Raw genomic sequence first — 18,119 nt, forward strand, 5'->3', positions numbered from 1 at the left:
CTATTCTGTTCATTGGAAATGCAGAAGTATGGTGAAGATTGGAAATGTAGTTTGAGTCAATAGTAGAAAAAGGATTTGAATTTAGAAATTTAGAAATTGAGCCATTCTCCCTTAAGCAGAAATGCTCTTCTTTGCTAGTCAGTTCTAGAAAATGATCTGGTGGTGTTAGCCTATCAACTTATCTTCTATTTGGGCTCACGTGGCTTTATGTCATAATTGTCTTTGCAAATACTTGATTAGAACTGGAAGCAGGAGTGGGGGCTGGAGGAGCTAGAGAAGGCATGCTCTTTATAAAGATTTAGGTAAATGTTAACTGAATTAGATATATTGTTGATTAAAGAATTTTTATTATAAAATGTTCTCAATGTTCCAGTGTTTCAGTCCTCAGTACTTATTAAAAAATATTTTCCAAAACTTGAGTAAAGTTTCTTTTTCACTTTATGGTAGGTTTGTAACCAAATTATTGGAAGACCTCATCTTCTTTGTGGCTGATGTACTTAATAACGGACAAGAAGTTTTGGATGTCGTTATCATTAAGCCAAACCGAGAACGTCAAAAGTTAATGAGGGAACAAAACATACTGGCACAGGTGAATGTTTTCATGTACTAAATTTGCACATTGAATTGTTTTGAATTATAGCATCAGGAAAGTCCTTGTGTTAGTTATCTATTACTGTGTAACAAATTACCCCAAGACTTTGTGACTGAAAATAACAGATAGTATTCTCACAGTTTCTGTGGATTAGGAATCTGGGAGTGGCTTGGGTGGGTGGTTCTTGCTCAGGGTCTTTCACAAGACCGCAGTCAAGGTGCTGGCTTGGGCTGCAGTCATCTCTGGCTTGAATGGGACAGGATTTCACTTCCCAGCTCACTCACACAGGCCTCTCTGTAGACACCGGCCTCTCCATAGCATCTTGCTTTCCTTAGAAATGAGGGATCCAAGAGAGAACAAGAGAGCGCACCCAGATAGAAGCCACAGGCTTTTTTATAACTGAACCTGATGTGAGTCAGTAAATCCAGCCCATAGTCAAGGAGACAGGATTGCATAAGACTGTGGATTTCAGGAGGCAGGGATCACCATGGCCATCTTAGAGACATCCTTCTGCAGAGCTCTCAGAAAACCTACAGTGTCAGACTATCTGCAGAAAATGTGCTGGGATAATCTTCTAGGTAGAATCTACAGGATAACTTTGGAAATGCTATCTCCATCTACTTTCTGCTTCTGTCCCTCTCTTCCTTAAGAAAGTAGGGAAGTTTACTCATCAGCTCACAAATGCTCTGTATAATATTCTAGTTTTTTTTTTCCCCCTGGCAGCCTAGATCTACTCCTATACTGTGTCCTTCTGAAATTGCTTTATAACACACCAGTAAATTAATTCACTTCCTGATAATATGCATATATGGGCATACCTACCGTTATGTGTTTCTGTCAATTCAGTTAATCGCTGTATAAAGTAATGGGCTCCTGCATTAATTGTGAACTCAAGGAAGATATTTAAAAAATTAAAAAACATGTTATTAATATACATGTTCTTGTGGAGTTGGGAAAGGAAAACAGTAGACACATTGCCAATTAATATTCTATAGCTGATTGTCTAAAAATGTAAAATCAACATTTCTCTCAAAGAAAATAAAGGTTGCAAATATAATGAGACAAAGGCTTTTCTGACATTAGCATTCTTTTGTATAAAACATTTGATTTCAAGGACTTTTAGGACTTTGAATAATTTATTAATATTACGTCAACCAACATGTCTAATAGTTCATTTCAGTCTTTAAATTTTTTAAAAATGTTTATGTATTTTTGAGAGAGAGAGAGAGAGACAGAGCATGAGCAGGGGAGGGGCAAAGAGAGAGGGAGACACAGAATTTGAAGAGCCTGTGAAGACACAGGCTCTGGGCTCTGAGCTGTCAGCACAGAGCCCAACGTGGGGCTCCAACTCATGAACCATAAGGTCATAACCTGAGCCGAAGTCAGACAAAAACTGACTAAGTCACCCAGGAGCCCTGTTTATTTCAGTATTTTAAATAGAAAATTCAAGGTTTAGTGAATATAAAATTATTGAGGTAACTTTAATTTGTATTATATTTTATGAACTACAAAAGATGATTCCTTTCCATTTTGCTTTCTTGTATTAATGCTCATGCCCTTGTGTAGGTGCTCTTTCATAATTTACTCATACTACCAGCTCATCCCTAGGTGACCCTACCTGCAGTCCTGCTGCCTAAAAGAGTTATATTCCTTAATGTTTATTAAATATTTCCCAGCTGCTATCCTTTGTTATAATGCTGGTCACTGGTCACCACCAGTTGCCCATGAAGTGCCTTATTTGTTGGAATACTGATATATCCATGCTTTGGTGACATCTTAATGTACCAGGAACAATAGATAAACTCTTTTGGAAAGAGGTTTACAAGTAATATTCGGAACTAAAATTCTGATGTCAATTTCAGATGAAAAGTAAATGTTTTCTTTATATTATTTTGATTTTAGAAAGTTATAGAACACAATAGAAGTAATTGTAAAGCCATAGAAATTGAACTATATTTTAGTTTACTTGAATATGTTCGTGTAACTTGGTACATCCCAACATCTTTCTATTTCTTATTTTATAAAATATAATTTCTAAACAGAATTAAGTGTTTTATTTAAATGTTCTTTGTCAATTTAAGGAATCCTTTTCGTGGTATTTTTTTCTTTTCTTAATGTGTTGTTTCTGTATTCTAAGTCTTTTTTTTTTCCTTTACATTAATTCTGCTCAAATATTGCAAAAGTGGTTTTGAGTCATTGTGTTTATTTGTAAAACATGAACCTCCATTCATCGGAATAGATGGTTGTTTTTTGTTTTTTTTTCTCCCCCTGATAGGTATTTGGGATTCTTAAAGCACCCTTTAAGGAGAAAGCAGGAGAAGGCTCAATGTTGAGACTTGAAGATCTGGGGGACCAAAGATACGCTCCTTATAAGTACATGCTGAGGCTGTGTTACCGCGTGCTCAGACATTCGCAGCAGGACTACAGGAAAAATCAGGTCAGAGGTGGCTTGCGTCTTTGCCTCTATTTAACATTTCAAGTATGGGCAAGGGTCTTTGGTTACTGTTCTAAACTACATAACATAGGAATGGGAATTTCTGCTCTGCAATGAAATGTTTTATGTTGGCCACACAAAAAAATGACCTGTAAGTATTTTTGTGATGACGTATTTATTCTTCCATGTACCGTTAGAACCTTTGGGGAAGATACCTGAAGTCTTTGGGCATGGTATTAGCTTTTGCTAGGCAGGAGACATGCTGGATGTGTTATGTAAAGAGGTGGGAGACATTTCTTGACATTTCTTGACATGTGAGGTTCTGGATCATCATGTGTAGGCCAAAGAGTTCTGTGTCTGGTGGTGAAGATATGGTATGTATGTCTGAAACATGAGGGAGAGGCAAAGAGGGGACATGAGAGAGAAAAGATGGCATGGGAATTCAGGAGAGGGGAGCCCAGGAAGGGTGTTTGGAGAAGGAAGCATTTGAGGAGGATGACAATCATTTTCTTAAACTGTATCAGAACAGGCTTTTAGTGAAGAAGAGTCTATGAAGAGAGAATGGTGGATGCTAGCAAGGGCACTTTCGTCCTACGATGGTTCTAACTATGGAGAACAGGAAACCTGGACTATTGCCAATGGCAAGTTTCCAATGGCAAATGAAATTAAAGTGTCATTTTTATCTTTAAAAAAGTGTTTATTATTTTTGAGAGGGAGCGTGTGCGGGGAAGGGACAGAGAAAGAAGAAGAGAGAGCAACCCAGGCTCCGTGCCATCAGCACAGAGCCCTACATGGGGCTCAAACTCATGAAATGTGAGATCGTGACCTGAACCGGAATCAAGAGTCTGACACTTAACTGAATGAGCCACCCAAGTGCCCCAAGTATCATTTTTATCTTAAAAATACAAAATATTTTGCATTTATATATAATATATATATAAATATATAAATAAATGTATATAATAATATACATTTGTGTAATATAAAATTGTTTAAAATCATTATTTTATAAATTAGCATCCCATGTTTCTCTTAGCCAGTTTGAGAGAAAACTGATTAGTTTGTGAGAGGGCTGGTAAGGCAGGTCAGACTGAGCCACGTAGGCCCAGGATGTCAGGCCTAGAAGGTAGCGGTTACTTGGGAATAGTCAGTGGTATTTATTGAGTGTTTACTTACCAGGCTCAGTTCTAAGCACTTTTCACAACTTAACTCAGGTGATACTGAGTTAAGATGAGGAACTGAGGCTACATGGAGGTTAAATAAGTTACCAAAGATTATATAGTGTTATGACTGGAGCCAGTATTCAAACCTAGGCTCTTAGTCATCACACTATGGCCTTTTAGTAGTTGGAAACTTTCTTGGTGAGAACAAAGAATTTGCTTTATAAAAAAATGTTAAAATACATTGGGTTTGAAATTCTATTTCAAGTTTGAGAAGAAGTCTAAAAAGAATATGTAAAACAAACTAGTTAGAAGATAAGTAATATGGCAAAGAGCAAAAGAGTGAGGGAGGGGATAATATAAACAAATCCTTAAATACTTTTGAATATAATCCCAGTTATAAACAGCCTTCTTTCCAATTGGAAATACTGCCATCAGATTTATTTTCCCCAGCTTCATTTCTTTAAGATGGCAAGATAAAATAGGTAGAGTCCTTCCTATTTTGGTGGAAAAAAATTAAGTTCCAGAACATTAAATGATGGACCTTCAGCACTCAGAGAGTCTATGTCCCGGAAGCTACTCAATATTAGGGATCATGTTATTCTGTGAAGATCTGGGTGGAGATGGGGGCTTAGAGGTTGCTCAGTGTATTCTACCTGGCCTCCTTTCTCTTCTTGCATCTGGAAATATCTACTTTGCTAGGTAGGCCACCACTCCACACGCAGGTGCTGTGTGGTGTTAGAGAGACGGCATTTACTGAAAAATCATCAGGTTTACAGAGTTTATCTGATGCTCCGAGTCCACAATATACACCAATCTTGACTGTGCTTAGCCTTTGGAAAGGTCTCAGGGACCTTCTTTCTATAGTACTGCCCTATGCTTCATTGTCAGATCTCCTTGGCTTTGTTTGTTCAGATAGTCCCCAGTAGATTCCCTGGGTGGCATATCTTTTTTTTTTTTTTTTTTTTAACGTTTATTTTTGAGACAGAGAGAGACAGAGCATGAATGGGGGGAGGGTCAGAGAGAGAGGGAGACACAGAATCGGAAGCAGGCTCCAGGCTCCGAGCATTCAGCACAGAGCCCAATGCGGGGCTCGAACCTGTGAACCACGAGATCATGACCTGAGCCGAAGTCGGACACTTAACCGACTGAGCCACCCAGGCGCCCCCCTGGGTGGCATATCTTAACTGATGTCCTTTCTTCGTCTGGCACACAAATTTTATCTCAACTCCTGTTAGTCTTAGCTGAAGACTCATGCCTAGTGTGCTGAGGTATGTGCAATTTCTCCTCTGAAAACACTCATCCGCCTGATAAGTGGAAACCACACACACACACACACACACACACACACACACACACACACACACATATTCTACGCCTATAATTATACCTCTTCTTTGTTCTTAGTTCACCCTACCCAGGTGTATCACTTCTCCAAGTAAATGTTTATTCACTTTTGGTGACCTACTTTCTGGGTTTCTTTAGAGCATATGACTGTGGGGGGACACTCTTTTTCTCTTTTGGGATGTCTCCCCAAGATGTAGTTCATTGAGGTGACAAAAGAATAAATGTCCAGCATTTACTGAGGGTTAGATTTTATTTTCCCTCATGTTCTCATGCATGCTCCAATTCAGTCTCAGTGATAGATGCATAAGATTTTTTCTCATTTCTTTTGAATTAAAAATGCTTTTATTAAGCATAGAGCAGATTTCTGATGTTTTTAGAACATAATTTTAAAATACAGGTAGAAATACTTTCTAATTTTTGCATAATTATCTTATTTTCCTTTATCCTAATCTATATTGTATAGAGTCTTAATAGGGAGCTCTTTTGTGACTTAGTGTTAACCCAACTCTTTAATGTTGAGTGTCTGTTTATTATTATTTATAGAATATGGTGACAACCTCTAAATTGATCTGATTTATCAACATCTTGATCTATTTATCAAACATCTTGGAGGTTTGCCTTATACTAGAGTATGATTACAGCAGTCATAAAAGTGTATAAATCAATACATGTCTTTAAAATGATATACCAACAGAACATTTACTTTACTTAACTGGCTACCCAATATGAAGCTATCATTTTGAAAGGCCACAAAATTGCTGCCTAGAATATAATTAGATTTGTCCAATGTGTATCATTTTCAAGGAATAGATAGGTTCCTGTAAATTTTACCTAAGGCAAAAAAAAAAAAAAAAAAAAAAAAAACAACAACACACACCCCACTTTCTAATCAATAAATTTTCCCATCATAGAACCAGAGGTACATCCCCAAGGAGAATCCCCAAGAAATTGGAAGTGAGAACTTTGGATTGTGGAAGGAGTTAGTTAAACTTACTGGGTCTATCTATGGTTGTGTGGGATTCTTACTTGTACCCAGAATGTGGGACATGAGCAATGGCGGCTTGGAATATAGGAGAGTCAGTGTGAAGAATGAGAAGCAGATTAAATAATGCATGATTGAAACTCCCAATGGCCTTTCCTGCTCTTAGAGTAACATTTTTGTCCTTTACCAGGGCTCTCAAGGACCAACCTCTCCAACTTCAGCTCTAGCTTTCTCCATAGTTACTAGTCTGTAGCTACCATGGCCACCGTTGTTTATAGAACATGAAGAGCATGGTTCTACTACCTAGATGGCTTCTCTCCCCATGACTGTCTCCTTTTTATCATTCCCATCTTTTCCATCCCAGCTCAAATATCATTTCTTCAGCGTCTACCCCATCTGAGGTTGTCACCTTTCCCCATGCCTCTATTTTCTTTCACTTATTAACATTTAAAAGGATCATATTTATTGGCTCATTTACTGCCTTTTTGCACACTGGGATATAAGCTCCAGGAGAACTCATCTATCTTGTTTACCACCATATGCCTAATCTCTCAAATAGCCTAGAATATAGTAGGCTTCCAAGAAATATTTATTGGATGAATGATCTGGTCCATAAAGTGACTGATTAATCATATTATCTTGTTTGGTAGCTTTTTAAGATAAAAAATGGTATGGAATTTCATCACTGTTTTAAAGAGAAGATTTAACAAATTGGCATATGTGCAAAAAAAGAAATCACCGCAAGTCTGCCTGGCATCTTCATGTAACAGTATAGATCTCATGCCTCATAAACAAAGTATCAGAGAGTCATTTTCTTTCTATTATTTGATACAGTCAGTTATGACTTTTTGTGAGGTAGAAGAAAGGCCTCTGTTGGGCTGGTAAAACCTTTAGTTACCACGTCATAAGAAATTGTTATTTTAACTAGGCTTATGTTTATTTTTCCCACTTATACTTTCAGAACGTAAGCACCCGTGTTAAACATTTTTGGTATATAATTTTCTGTTACAATTTAAGTCAGGCATATGTTCATATGTTTTTATTTCCTTTCTCAAAAAGCCATATTTACTGAGGGATTATTGTTTCTCTTTTGACAATACATTTGAGTGAGTTTTCTGTTATGAATACATTAATCCATGTTGCTGACTAACAGAACCTGTTATTTCTAAGCTGCCTGCAGTACATTCTGACAGTCTTTCTTCTTTGCAGGAATATATTGCTAAGAATTTCTGTGTCATGCAGTCCCAGATTGGCTATGATATTTTGGCAGAAGATACCATCACAGCTTTGTTGCACAACAACAGAAAACTACTAGAGAAACATATCACAGCAAAAGAAATAGAAACATTTGTCAGTTTACTCAGGAGAAATCGCGAGCCAAGGTTTGAAGTGGTTCATGCAGTGTTCTTTTCTAGTGGGGACAGTGCTTTATTTTTGCTTTTTGGAAAAGAGTTTTTGCTTTATTTTTAGAATGTGGTAAAAGTTGGAGTTGTTTCACACCATTAGCTTTCATGGACAAAATTATGTTGAGCTTTCTGTTATAATAATCATGTATCACAGACTTATTACCTCATAGGAGATGGAAACCTTTTATAGACACAGTTAAATATAAATGACTTTCATTCTCATCACTTATGTTTGTATAGTACTTATAGTTTTTCAAAATGTATTCGTGTACATTGTCTTATGTAAGTCCTCACACAATCCCGTGAGGTTTGCTGTTTATCTATGGTCAGCCACATTTGAGAGATGAGAAAATAGAAGCCTACATCGTAACTTGCCCAAGAATACCCCAATAGTGAGAAATACTATATTACTATGACATATTTAAAATATAGTAATATTTCTCACTATTGGGGTATTATATCCAATTCAGTTTCTATTGATCCATGCTGCTTTATGTGGGAGAAGTGAATGCAGAAACATCAAGCACATTGACAGCTTTCTTTACTAAGTAGTGCAGCAAATAAATGTTAAAAGGTAGAAATGGGGCTTTGACTCACAGAATTAGCTTTCATCTGCTTTTGTTTTGTTATCCAATTCTTGGATAGTCCATTTTAGGGCAGATAAATAATTTTCTAAATGTAATAAGTCACAGTGCTCTGGGATGAATATCACCAAATAAATAGAAGCAAACTTATATCCTTTTTTGAAACAAGCTTTGTATTAAACACAAATAATTGGATGTTTAGTTTGTTTCTAATGATGCAATAGATAAGCAACACATTAAAAAATGTTGCATGGAGATAATATTAAAGATAGATAGAAAAAGTTATTTTCATTATATCCCCGACCATATTTTTATTGTGATATTTTATGAAATGTGTTTTCTTACTGTTCAACTTATTTTTTTTTCTTTTGCCAGGTTTTTGGATTATTTATCAGATCTGTGTGTGTCTAATACTACTGCTATACCTGTAACTCAAGAACTCATCTGTAAATTTATGTTGAGCCCAGGCAATGCAGACATTCTCATTCAAACTAAGTAAGCAGGGGAGGAATCTTTTTCTGTTCATCATTTGTAAGCATTATAGCTCCTTGTCATATTTGTGAGTGAAATATTGTGAAATATTTGTCATATTTCTTTTTTTATGTTTATTTAGTTTTGAGAGAGAGAGAGAGAGAGGATGAGTGGGGAAGGGGCAGAGAGAGAGGGAGACACAGAATCCGAAGCAGGCTCCAGGCTCTGAGCTGTCAGCACAGAGCCCGATGCAGGGCTTGAACTCACGAACCGTGAGATCATGATCTGAGCCGAAGTCGGATGCTTAACCGACTGAGCCACCCAGGCGCGCCCCTGTCAGTGAGCTTCGTAATAGATTTTGTATGTATAATTTATTTCAAGGCTGGTCTCAATGCAAGTAGACAACCCCCTGGAGAGCTCCATCCTTTCAGATGACATTGATGATGAAGAAGTTTGGCTCTACTGGATTGACAGCAACAAGGAACCTCACGGCAAAGCTATCAGACACCTTGCACAAGAAGCGAAAGAGGGCACCAAAGCTGATTTGGAAGTTCTTACCTATTACAGGTAAAGAATCATCATAAATGTCAATCTTACATATTCATTGAGAGAAGATTCTCTGAAACCTCCGGAAGTCATATATCTAGGAAGAGGAAATTTAAAAAATCCTGTCAAAGCTAAGGTAGTGAAAATACGTAATATTACTTAAAATATTCAAAATAAAAGTCAATATCTGTGTTTTCCACCTACACCACTTGCAGTTTTCTGATTTTTCACTAATTTCGAATTGGTGTAATTTCCCCCATTACTGATTGGAGTGGGTGCAGATGTGAGATATGTTGGGACCCCAGTGTTGGACTTGAGAGATGGTACTTAGCTGGGTGTGCTGATCCAGCCGCAGAGGTGGCCTCGGAAACAGTTAGCCGGTGGGAGTGTGATTGTGTTTATGAATACGTGGAGACCTAGGGCTGGAGAGAAACTGGTATCTTTGGTTATGAAAGTTCACTGGAAACAGGTAGTAGCAGAAGTTGTGATGGTAGTTCCCGGTGGTCAGTATCTTGGGAGCAAGAACTTAGCTGGTATCTTTGAGTGGAAGGTATAGAAACCCCGGCCGATGCCCTGGGGAAAAGTTAGGCCCAAATGGCAGGAATCTGAGAAAGGCAGAGCATGCTTCGTGTTCCCTGGTTTCTACAGGTATCGATCGCAACAAAGCCAAGGCTAATTCTTGATCTCGGAGGCTGACGAATCCAAGCCTAACTGATGCCATCTGGATTGGTCACATTTGGTTTGAGAAGTGAGTGGATCTAAGGTTAGAATGTAGATAATAGACCCAGAGCCGAGTGGGACTGGGAAGGCGAGAGGTGGTTTCACGTGAGCCGTTATCCATAGCCTTCAAGCTTAGTGTATTTGTAATCCTAGGAAACCAAAAATGGACAGCCTAATGATACTTTCCATCAGACACATGTTGCTGGAACAAGTAACAGAAATTGTAACTTGAACAGGCTTAGAGACAATTTCTTGTATTTGTTGTCATTTGATCACTGACCACCAAAACAATTTGACTCCAGTGTGACAGACCCTTGGAAGTTTCGGTGTCATGAAAGTAGCTGGTAGACACTGACTGATACTGTGCTGTTTAAGAACTTTTTCAAGATAAGACAAATAATGTAATATGCTTAATATTTTTAAGGTACCAGCTAAACCTCTTTGCAAGGATGTGCTTAGATCGCCAGTATCTGGCCATAAACCAGATTTCTACGCAGCTCTCTGTCGATTTGATCCTGCGGTGTGTGTCGGATGAGAGCCTGCCATTTGACCTCCGAGCGTCTTTTTGTCGCCTCATGCTCCACATGCATGTTGACCGGGATCCCCAGGAGTCTGTGGTACCTGTTCGCTATGCCAGGCTCTGGACAGAAATCCCCACAAAGATCACAATTCATGAGTATGTTTGGAAAAATGTCTTGAGGACTTTAAATTTAGTAGATGAACTTGAAATCAAATGTCTTCAATTTTGAAATGGAGTATATGGAAGGGCATTTCTGTGCTCAAACTCAGGTTTTGGTCTTTTCTGTTTTTACTGTTTTATCATCTATCTATCTATCTATCTATTTATTTATTTATTTTAGAGAGAGAGAGAGTGTGAGAGGGGGAGAGGGGCAGAGGGAGAGAGAGAGAATCTTAAGCATGGGCTCCATGCTCAGTGTGGGGCCCATGCCCTGAGCTGAAGTCAAGAGTTGGAGCTCAATTGACTGGGCCACCCAGGCACTCCTATTATTTTACTATTTTTTAAAATTTTATTTTAATTCCAGTTAGTTACCATACAATGTAATATTAATTTCAGGTGTATAATATGGTGATTCAACACTTCCATACAATACCCAGTGCTCCTTAATCCCCATCACCTATTTAGCTCATTCCCAGGTTGTTAGTCTTTCAAATGCAAATAAGATACTCTTTTGGAGAGTGGCTGGGTGGCTCAGAAAACCACCAGACTCTTGATTTTGGCTCAGGTCATAATATCTTGGTCTGTGAGTTTGAACCCTACATCAGGCTTTGTGCTGAAGGTGCTGAGCCTGCTTGGGTTTCTCTATCTCTCTCCCTGTCTCTCTCTGTTCCTCCCTAAATTGCACGTGCAAGCACATGTGGGTGCTCTCTCTCTTTCAAAAACAAATAAATAAATTTTTAAAAATAAAATAAAAAATGCTCTTTTTGGAGAGGAAAATGACAGCTCTTTTTTTTAAAATTTATTGATTTATTTTTGGAGAGAGAGAGGGAGCAGGGGAGGGGCAGAGAGACAGAGAGACAGACACAGAGAGAGAGACCCAAGCAGGCTGTGCACTGTTAGCTCAGAGTCCAATGTGGGGCTTGAACTCACGAACCGTGAAATCATGACCTGAGATGAAGTCAAGAGTCAGATGCTTAACCCACTGAGCCACCTATGTGCCCCCAACTCTTGATAATAGAAACATTATTTTAGAAACCAATAAACAAATCATATTTATGATAGGAGTAACAATGTTTTAAATGTTTAGTATTATGGTAGAAACATCTAGAAAGGTAACTAAGTTACCTAAACTTCAGAAGCCAGGAGGTTAAAGTATACATATTTTCCTGTTTTAAATGATTTCAGTCAATTTAACTTGCTTCATATTCATCCTGCCTTCCCAGATATGATTCTATAACAGACTCTTCCAGAAATGATATGAAGAGGAAATTTGCACTGACAATGGAATTTGTTGAAGAATACTTGAAAGAAGTTGTAAATCAGCCCTTTCCTTTTGGGGATAAAGAAAAAAACAAACTGACATTTGAGGTATTTTATAAAAACAATTCATTTGTGAGGTTATTCAGTTTTTTCTGTGAAAAGGTAGATACATTGAGCATCAAAGATTTTTTTTCCCTTTAATATTTAGGATGTCTTGGTAATTGGGTAGTTTAGTTGATGAAGGTATGATCCCTCTGCCATGGATTAAAGGATAGATTTGATGCTTTAATTATACCTGAAGTGCAATACAAAATATTTTAGTTACAATTATCTGTTATGTACTATTTTCCTGGATTTTGGAGGGGGGGGTTCATTTATGTAAACTTTGTTGCATTTAATGAACAAAGACAGTTTGCATACATTGTAATTTGTTTGGATACATCCCCCCCCCCCCGCCCCCGACTCATGGAAATGAAATTTTTAGCCTCATTAAACTGAATTGAAATACCTTTGGTTTTAATATCATTTGGGGAATATAGTGACAAAACGAGAGAATAGATGCCATTACTTGATAACCTGGTGTATTAGGCATCTACTGGTGTGTAACAGATTACCCCCAAACTTAGCCCAAAGGAACAAGCATTTATTATCTCACAGTTTCTATGGGTCAGGAATCTGGAAATACATGATTGGGTAGTTCTGGCTCAGGGACTCTTATGAAGTGTAATCAAGCTGTTGACGGGGGTTGCAGTTATCTGGGGCTGGGTGATCTGCTGCTAAGCTCACTTATGTGTTTTTTGGTGGCCCTACCTCCTTGCTGGCTATTTACCAGACACTTCATCTTCTTGCCATGTGGGCCTTTCCATAGGCTGCCTGTGTCCTTATGGCATGACACTCAGAGCAAGCCATTAGAGAGAGAGAGAGAGAGCCCAAGATGGAAGTTGCAATCTTCTATAACCTAATCTTGGAAGTAGCGTGCTATCACTTCTGCCATATTCTGTTGGTCACACAGACCATCCTTGGTGCAATGTGAAAGGAGACCATAGCTTGGGGACCATCTGGAAACTATCATACCTAGATTGCCTTATAGTATCCAGAAAGCCACAAAGCAGCATAGGGACATATATTTCTGGACAAATTCATGGATAATATCCATTTATTAAAGTAACTCATTAATGTAACCATTTATTAAGTGATATCCTACTGACTTAAATAGGTTAATATTTAGTTAAGTAAACCATTCCAGTGTAAATTTCTTTAAACACCTTGATACACCTAAAATCTTCTCTTCTTGGCTTCCTTCCTGGCTGTTGACCACATGCTTCATCTTGTCATGTTGGGTTTTAATAGAGATGACAAACTGGCCCTATTTAGATTTAATCATAAGCTCGAATAAATCAGAGTTCAGTGGTTGCTTTTGTAGGCATTTCAATTCCTAGGTGTTAAAGAATTAGAAAGTTTAGAAACACCTGCGCTAATTGAGATGCTATAAAAAAAACCAATGTTAATTTCAGTTTCTAATGTTTTTTGTTTCTTTTCCACCCCCCCTCCCTTTCTTTATTAAGGTGGTCCATTTGGCTCGGAATCTTATATACTTTGGATTTTATAGCTTCAGTGAATTGCTAAGGCTAACAAGAACACTTCTGGCTATCCTAGATATTGTACAGGTCCCCATGTCGTCGTATTTTGAAAGACTGAGCAAATTTCAAGATGGAGGTAAGAATGTTTAAGAAAAGTTATAATCTTTTGGAGGTAAGGTGAAAACATATCTACAGAGAAGTGGTTATTAACATGTACCTGCTAGTGTATGTGTACACATGAAAATTGATCCTATGATAGGACTGAGTGCTAATAGGCTGGATTTCTAAACATTCTTCTCTGTTTTTAAATTAAAGCTTTGAAAGAAAAATTTATAGATCAATGAGTTCTGTCTTTGGCAATTATGGCTATAATATTATGGCTAATCTACTAGTGAAAATATTACGTATTAAAGTATCAAAAACATCTTAATATTTGTGATCAGTTTGGTATGTGTCATATGCTGGCTATGCTTCATAGCAGGGAATAGAAATGTACAAAGAATCGGAACAGTAATGGTTGTGCCAGAGAAGCACTGAATGCAAAACCAGTGTGGGAGGCAGTGTAGAGAATGGGTTTTTGAGTTAGAGTGCTGTATTCAAATCCTGCCTTTGCCATTTGTTAACTTAGGCAAGGTACTTCTCTTAAGAGTTTATTTATTTATTTATTTATTTTTTTAAAATTTTTTTTTCAACGTTTTTTATTTATTTTTGGGACAGAGAGAGACAGAGCATGAACGGGCAAGGGGCAGAGAGAGAGGGAGACACAGAATCGGAAACAGGCTGCAGGCTCCGAGCCATCAGCCCAGAGCCTGACGCGGGGCTCGAACTCACAGACCGCGAGATCGTGACCTGGCTGAAGTCGGATGCTTAACCGACTGCGCCACCCAGGCGCCCCAAGAGTTTATTTTTTTTCTTGTCTGAGATATGAAGATGATAGCAACAGTATCTTCCTCACAGTTTCCTTGTGAGATTTAGTGAATGTCTATGATATATTCAAGGTACTTCCAACAGTGCCTGTTTCCTAACTCAATTAAAAAATCTTTTGATGGTGATTAGCTTAGGTTGGATGCCTTGCAAACACAGAGGTAGAGAATTGCTTGCAGGCAGTATATTGAAGAGTGCATTCAGGATATACACCTGCAAGGAAGTGAGGAAGGTAGGACTGGGCAGATGGAGGAGCTGATCCACCCTGTAGGTACATCTTGCAAATCAGCTCATCCTATAGGGAGCCCTAGAGCAGGGCTGGCCCTTTGTAGTTGTCACAGATTAAGGCAAAGGTGCTGAGTTTTGTGTTTTTGCATTAGCCAGCCACTGACTGATGGTTTTATCATGAAGTGGGGAGTGTACCCTTGGGTAAGGTAGTTCCCTTTGGCCAGGGGTCACTCTTAGTGAGAGGCATAGTGGGAAGTCAGCACCATGATGTTCAACAACTGGGGGAATAGGTGCCTAAGCTCTGAAGAAGGGACATGGGTGGAGCACAGTGTGGCCACTATAGTGTCCACTACAGGATTAAAAAAGTGAAACCAGAAATGTAATTTCAGACATAAGGAAGAAATATCTGGTTAAGATTATAAATGAGGAACTTGCAGGTAGCTGAAGTAATTAATTGCTGCTACCTAAATCTCAAGAATCTCTACATCTTCCAAAAATCTGTAGAGATCAATAAGAAGCAAATTAAACCACATAAATCCCTCACCTTCAGCAGAACAAGAAGAAAGAGGACAATACAAACTTCAGGTGTAAGTAGAAAAGTAGCATCAGTTTTCAGTATAGCTCTCCCACGTTCTTACTGCAAGCCTTTGTAGACAGTTAGAAGGTTCTGGAAAACCTGGGCTGAAGAGACAAGAAGGGATTGTGTGCAAATCACCCTCAGAAAGAGAAAGTCTATGCTAAGTGTGAAAATACTGACAGAGAATCTAGGTGGATAAAAGCACTGAGTAAAGATGAAGGGACTTAACAGTACATAGGTAGAAATTGTGGAAATGCAATGCCTCTCAGGAAGAGGAGGGTTAATGTTTATCCCTAGGGATGAAGGAGAGGCACCCTTTGGAATCTTGTTGGTGAAGGGAAAAATAAACAAGGTGGCAAAATCCTGAATACCAGAAGCTAAAAGAAAACCACAACATTGAAGGAAATGTGCATAATTCCTTTCCATTGCCCCCCACCAAGAGCCAAACTTTAAAGAAATTGCACTTCACCACTCTGACAGGAGAGGGTGATCTTGAACTAAAGATTACATGAACTAGCTCACATTGTCAACCTTGTCCAAGAAATGCAGATATGAAGTTGGTCCTCCTCTATATGAAACTGTTGTAAGAGCAAAATAGAATAAAAAATCAAAACATATCAGTTGATGGAAATTCTTCTCTGAAAAACAACCATAAAAGATAAAAAAATTATAACACGAGACTCTAAAGTGAAATTACTATCTTAAAACAAACATTGGGATGTGAAAAATACCTTGAATCATAGATTCAAAAACTAATGTTAGAAATAGACCAAAAAACTAGGAAGAAATGAAATGAAAGTTTATTGGATCTGGGAAAGAAATAGAATAAAATATAGACTTTATTTTTTTTAGAATTACAGACTAAATTATATTATCAAAGAGTAGATTAGAATGAAAGTGTAATATGAACCATTGAAGAAAGGCAGGAAAACAATGATGAGAATGTCAGTGATATGGAGAAACAAGTAAAAAGAGTCAGAGAGAAAGTGGATGAAATGGAAGAAAGGCAAAGAAGAGCTATCATATGAATAATTGGAGCTCCTTTGAAGAAGAAAAAGAAAACCATGGAGCAGAACTTGTATTTAAAATTACAATCCAAGAGAACATTTTGTAAATAAAAGATAACCTAAGTCCTACATGGTGAAATTGTCCAGAATGGTCATTTCTCAGACATAGCATGATAGAATTATTATGTATAGTGTATATTCAGAGAGAGTTATGGTGTGTGGGTGGAGGCACTATGAAAACAAATGGAGAAAAAATGAGAATGTATATAAGTGTTCTATTCTGTTCTTGCATCTTTTATACATAATCTCGAAATTTTATAAAAATAAAAGTCTATGGACAATATCTGAATGAAAGCAAAGGAAAAGCCAAGAACAGCAATGGTATATCAAAGAGCAGGGACATGCTGATAGACTATTCTGTTTCTGTTTCCTGAATCTCATCAGTGAGAGGCTTCTCTTAACAGTCCCAGAGGGTACATAGGAGTTGAGATATTGTGTTAAAGATATTTCTTGGTGTGATGCTTTTATAATCTTCAGTTTACTCTGAACTAAACTATTCTTAAAATGTTAGAAATTGATCTTGACTGTTGGTCCCAGTGCTCACAGTCTGCTTTCAGAGTATTACCATAAAGAAAAGTAGTTTTTGTCTTCTCAAAATTTGATAATATCTTGTTTGCACTTTTCACTGTCATATCCAGGTCTACCCTGTAGGAGGCATTTTTTAAATGTATTTATTTATTTTGAGAGAGAGAGCGAGAGCGAGAGAGAGAGAGAGAGAAAGAGAGAGAATCCCAAGCAGGCTCTGCACTGTCAGCACACAGCCCAGTGTGGGGCCAGAACCCATGAACTGTGAGATCATGATCTGAGCTGACATCAAGAGTCAGATGCCTAACTGGCTGAGCCACCCAGGCACCACTAAGATGCATTTTTTACTTTTTAAAATTGTTTCTAATTCTCATATTTTCTCATGGACTCCACCCATATCTGGATATCTTCATCATTCTTTCAGCAATCTGAGAACCATTGGTTAATTTTTTCAACAGGAATTTATTGAGTTACTATTGTATGCCAGACACTGTTTTACACACTGGAAATAAAGAAGATAAAGTCCTTAGCCACAAGGAGGACAATTAATAAATACAGAGGCAGAGTCCCTCCCTTCTCTGTACTGGGGGAAACAGATAATAAACAAATGAATATATACTGTTACATCAGATAATGTTGTGAAGAAAAATAAAGTAGGCCAATATGGAGAGTGGAGTAAGTGGGGAGGATGGCAGAATTGACTGAACAACCTCTGACATTTGAGCAGAGGCCCACGTATGTCATGGAGGTCAGCCCTGAGGCAGAATATGCTTGACATGTGGGAGGAGCAGCAGGAAGGCCATTTTGGCTGAGGTAAAATGAGAAGGAGGAGAATAGTAGGACAGAAAGTTGGAGAAGCCTGGATTGTTGAGCCTTGCAGACCTGTGAATCTGAATTTTGTTGAGTCTGTTGGGCAATTTTTGGAGGGATTTGAGAAGGGATTGATATTATCTGATAATTTTGGCTGCTGAGTAGAGAACAGAGAATACTGATGTGGACATAGTGGTAGGAAGACCATAGTAAGGAGCTGTCGGGGA

General features: G+C 38.0%; 1 protein-coding gene across 5 annotated transcripts in view; it reads left to right on the forward strand.

The window, feature by feature from the left end:
* The window catches only part of ITPR2 (inositol 1,4,5-trisphosphate receptor type 2), a 509,643-nt gene that overhangs the window by 153,995 nt on the left and 337,529 nt on the right, over positions 1 to 18,119 (forward strand). For all 5 annotated transcript variants that reach the window (XM_040488608.1, XM_040488604.1, XM_040488605.1 and 2 more), the window contains 8 exons: positions 448 to 589; positions 2,868 to 3,029; positions 7,725 to 7,897; positions 8,881 to 9,000; positions 9,358 to 9,543; positions 10,667 to 10,918; positions 12,145 to 12,289; positions 13,747 to 13,897. In XM_040488608.1, the coding sequence (XP_040344542.1) occupies positions 448 to 589; positions 2,868 to 3,029; positions 7,725 to 7,897; positions 8,881 to 9,000; positions 9,358 to 9,543; positions 10,667 to 10,918; positions 12,145 to 12,289; positions 13,747 to 13,897 (1,331 nt within the window). The remainder of the gene's footprint in view (positions 1 to 447; positions 590 to 2,867; positions 3,030 to 7,724; positions 7,898 to 8,880; positions 9,001 to 9,357; positions 9,544 to 10,666; positions 10,919 to 12,144; positions 12,290 to 13,746; positions 13,898 to 18,119) is intronic.

The sequence above is a fragment of the Herpailurus yagouaroundi genome, unplaced genomic scaffold (genome assembly GCF_014898765.1).
Source record: "Herpailurus yagouaroundi ecotype Mexico unplaced genomic scaffold, PumYag 166, whole genome shotgun sequence".
Classification (NCBI taxonomy): Eukaryota; Metazoa; Chordata; class Mammalia; order Carnivora; family Felidae; genus Herpailurus; species Herpailurus yagouaroundi.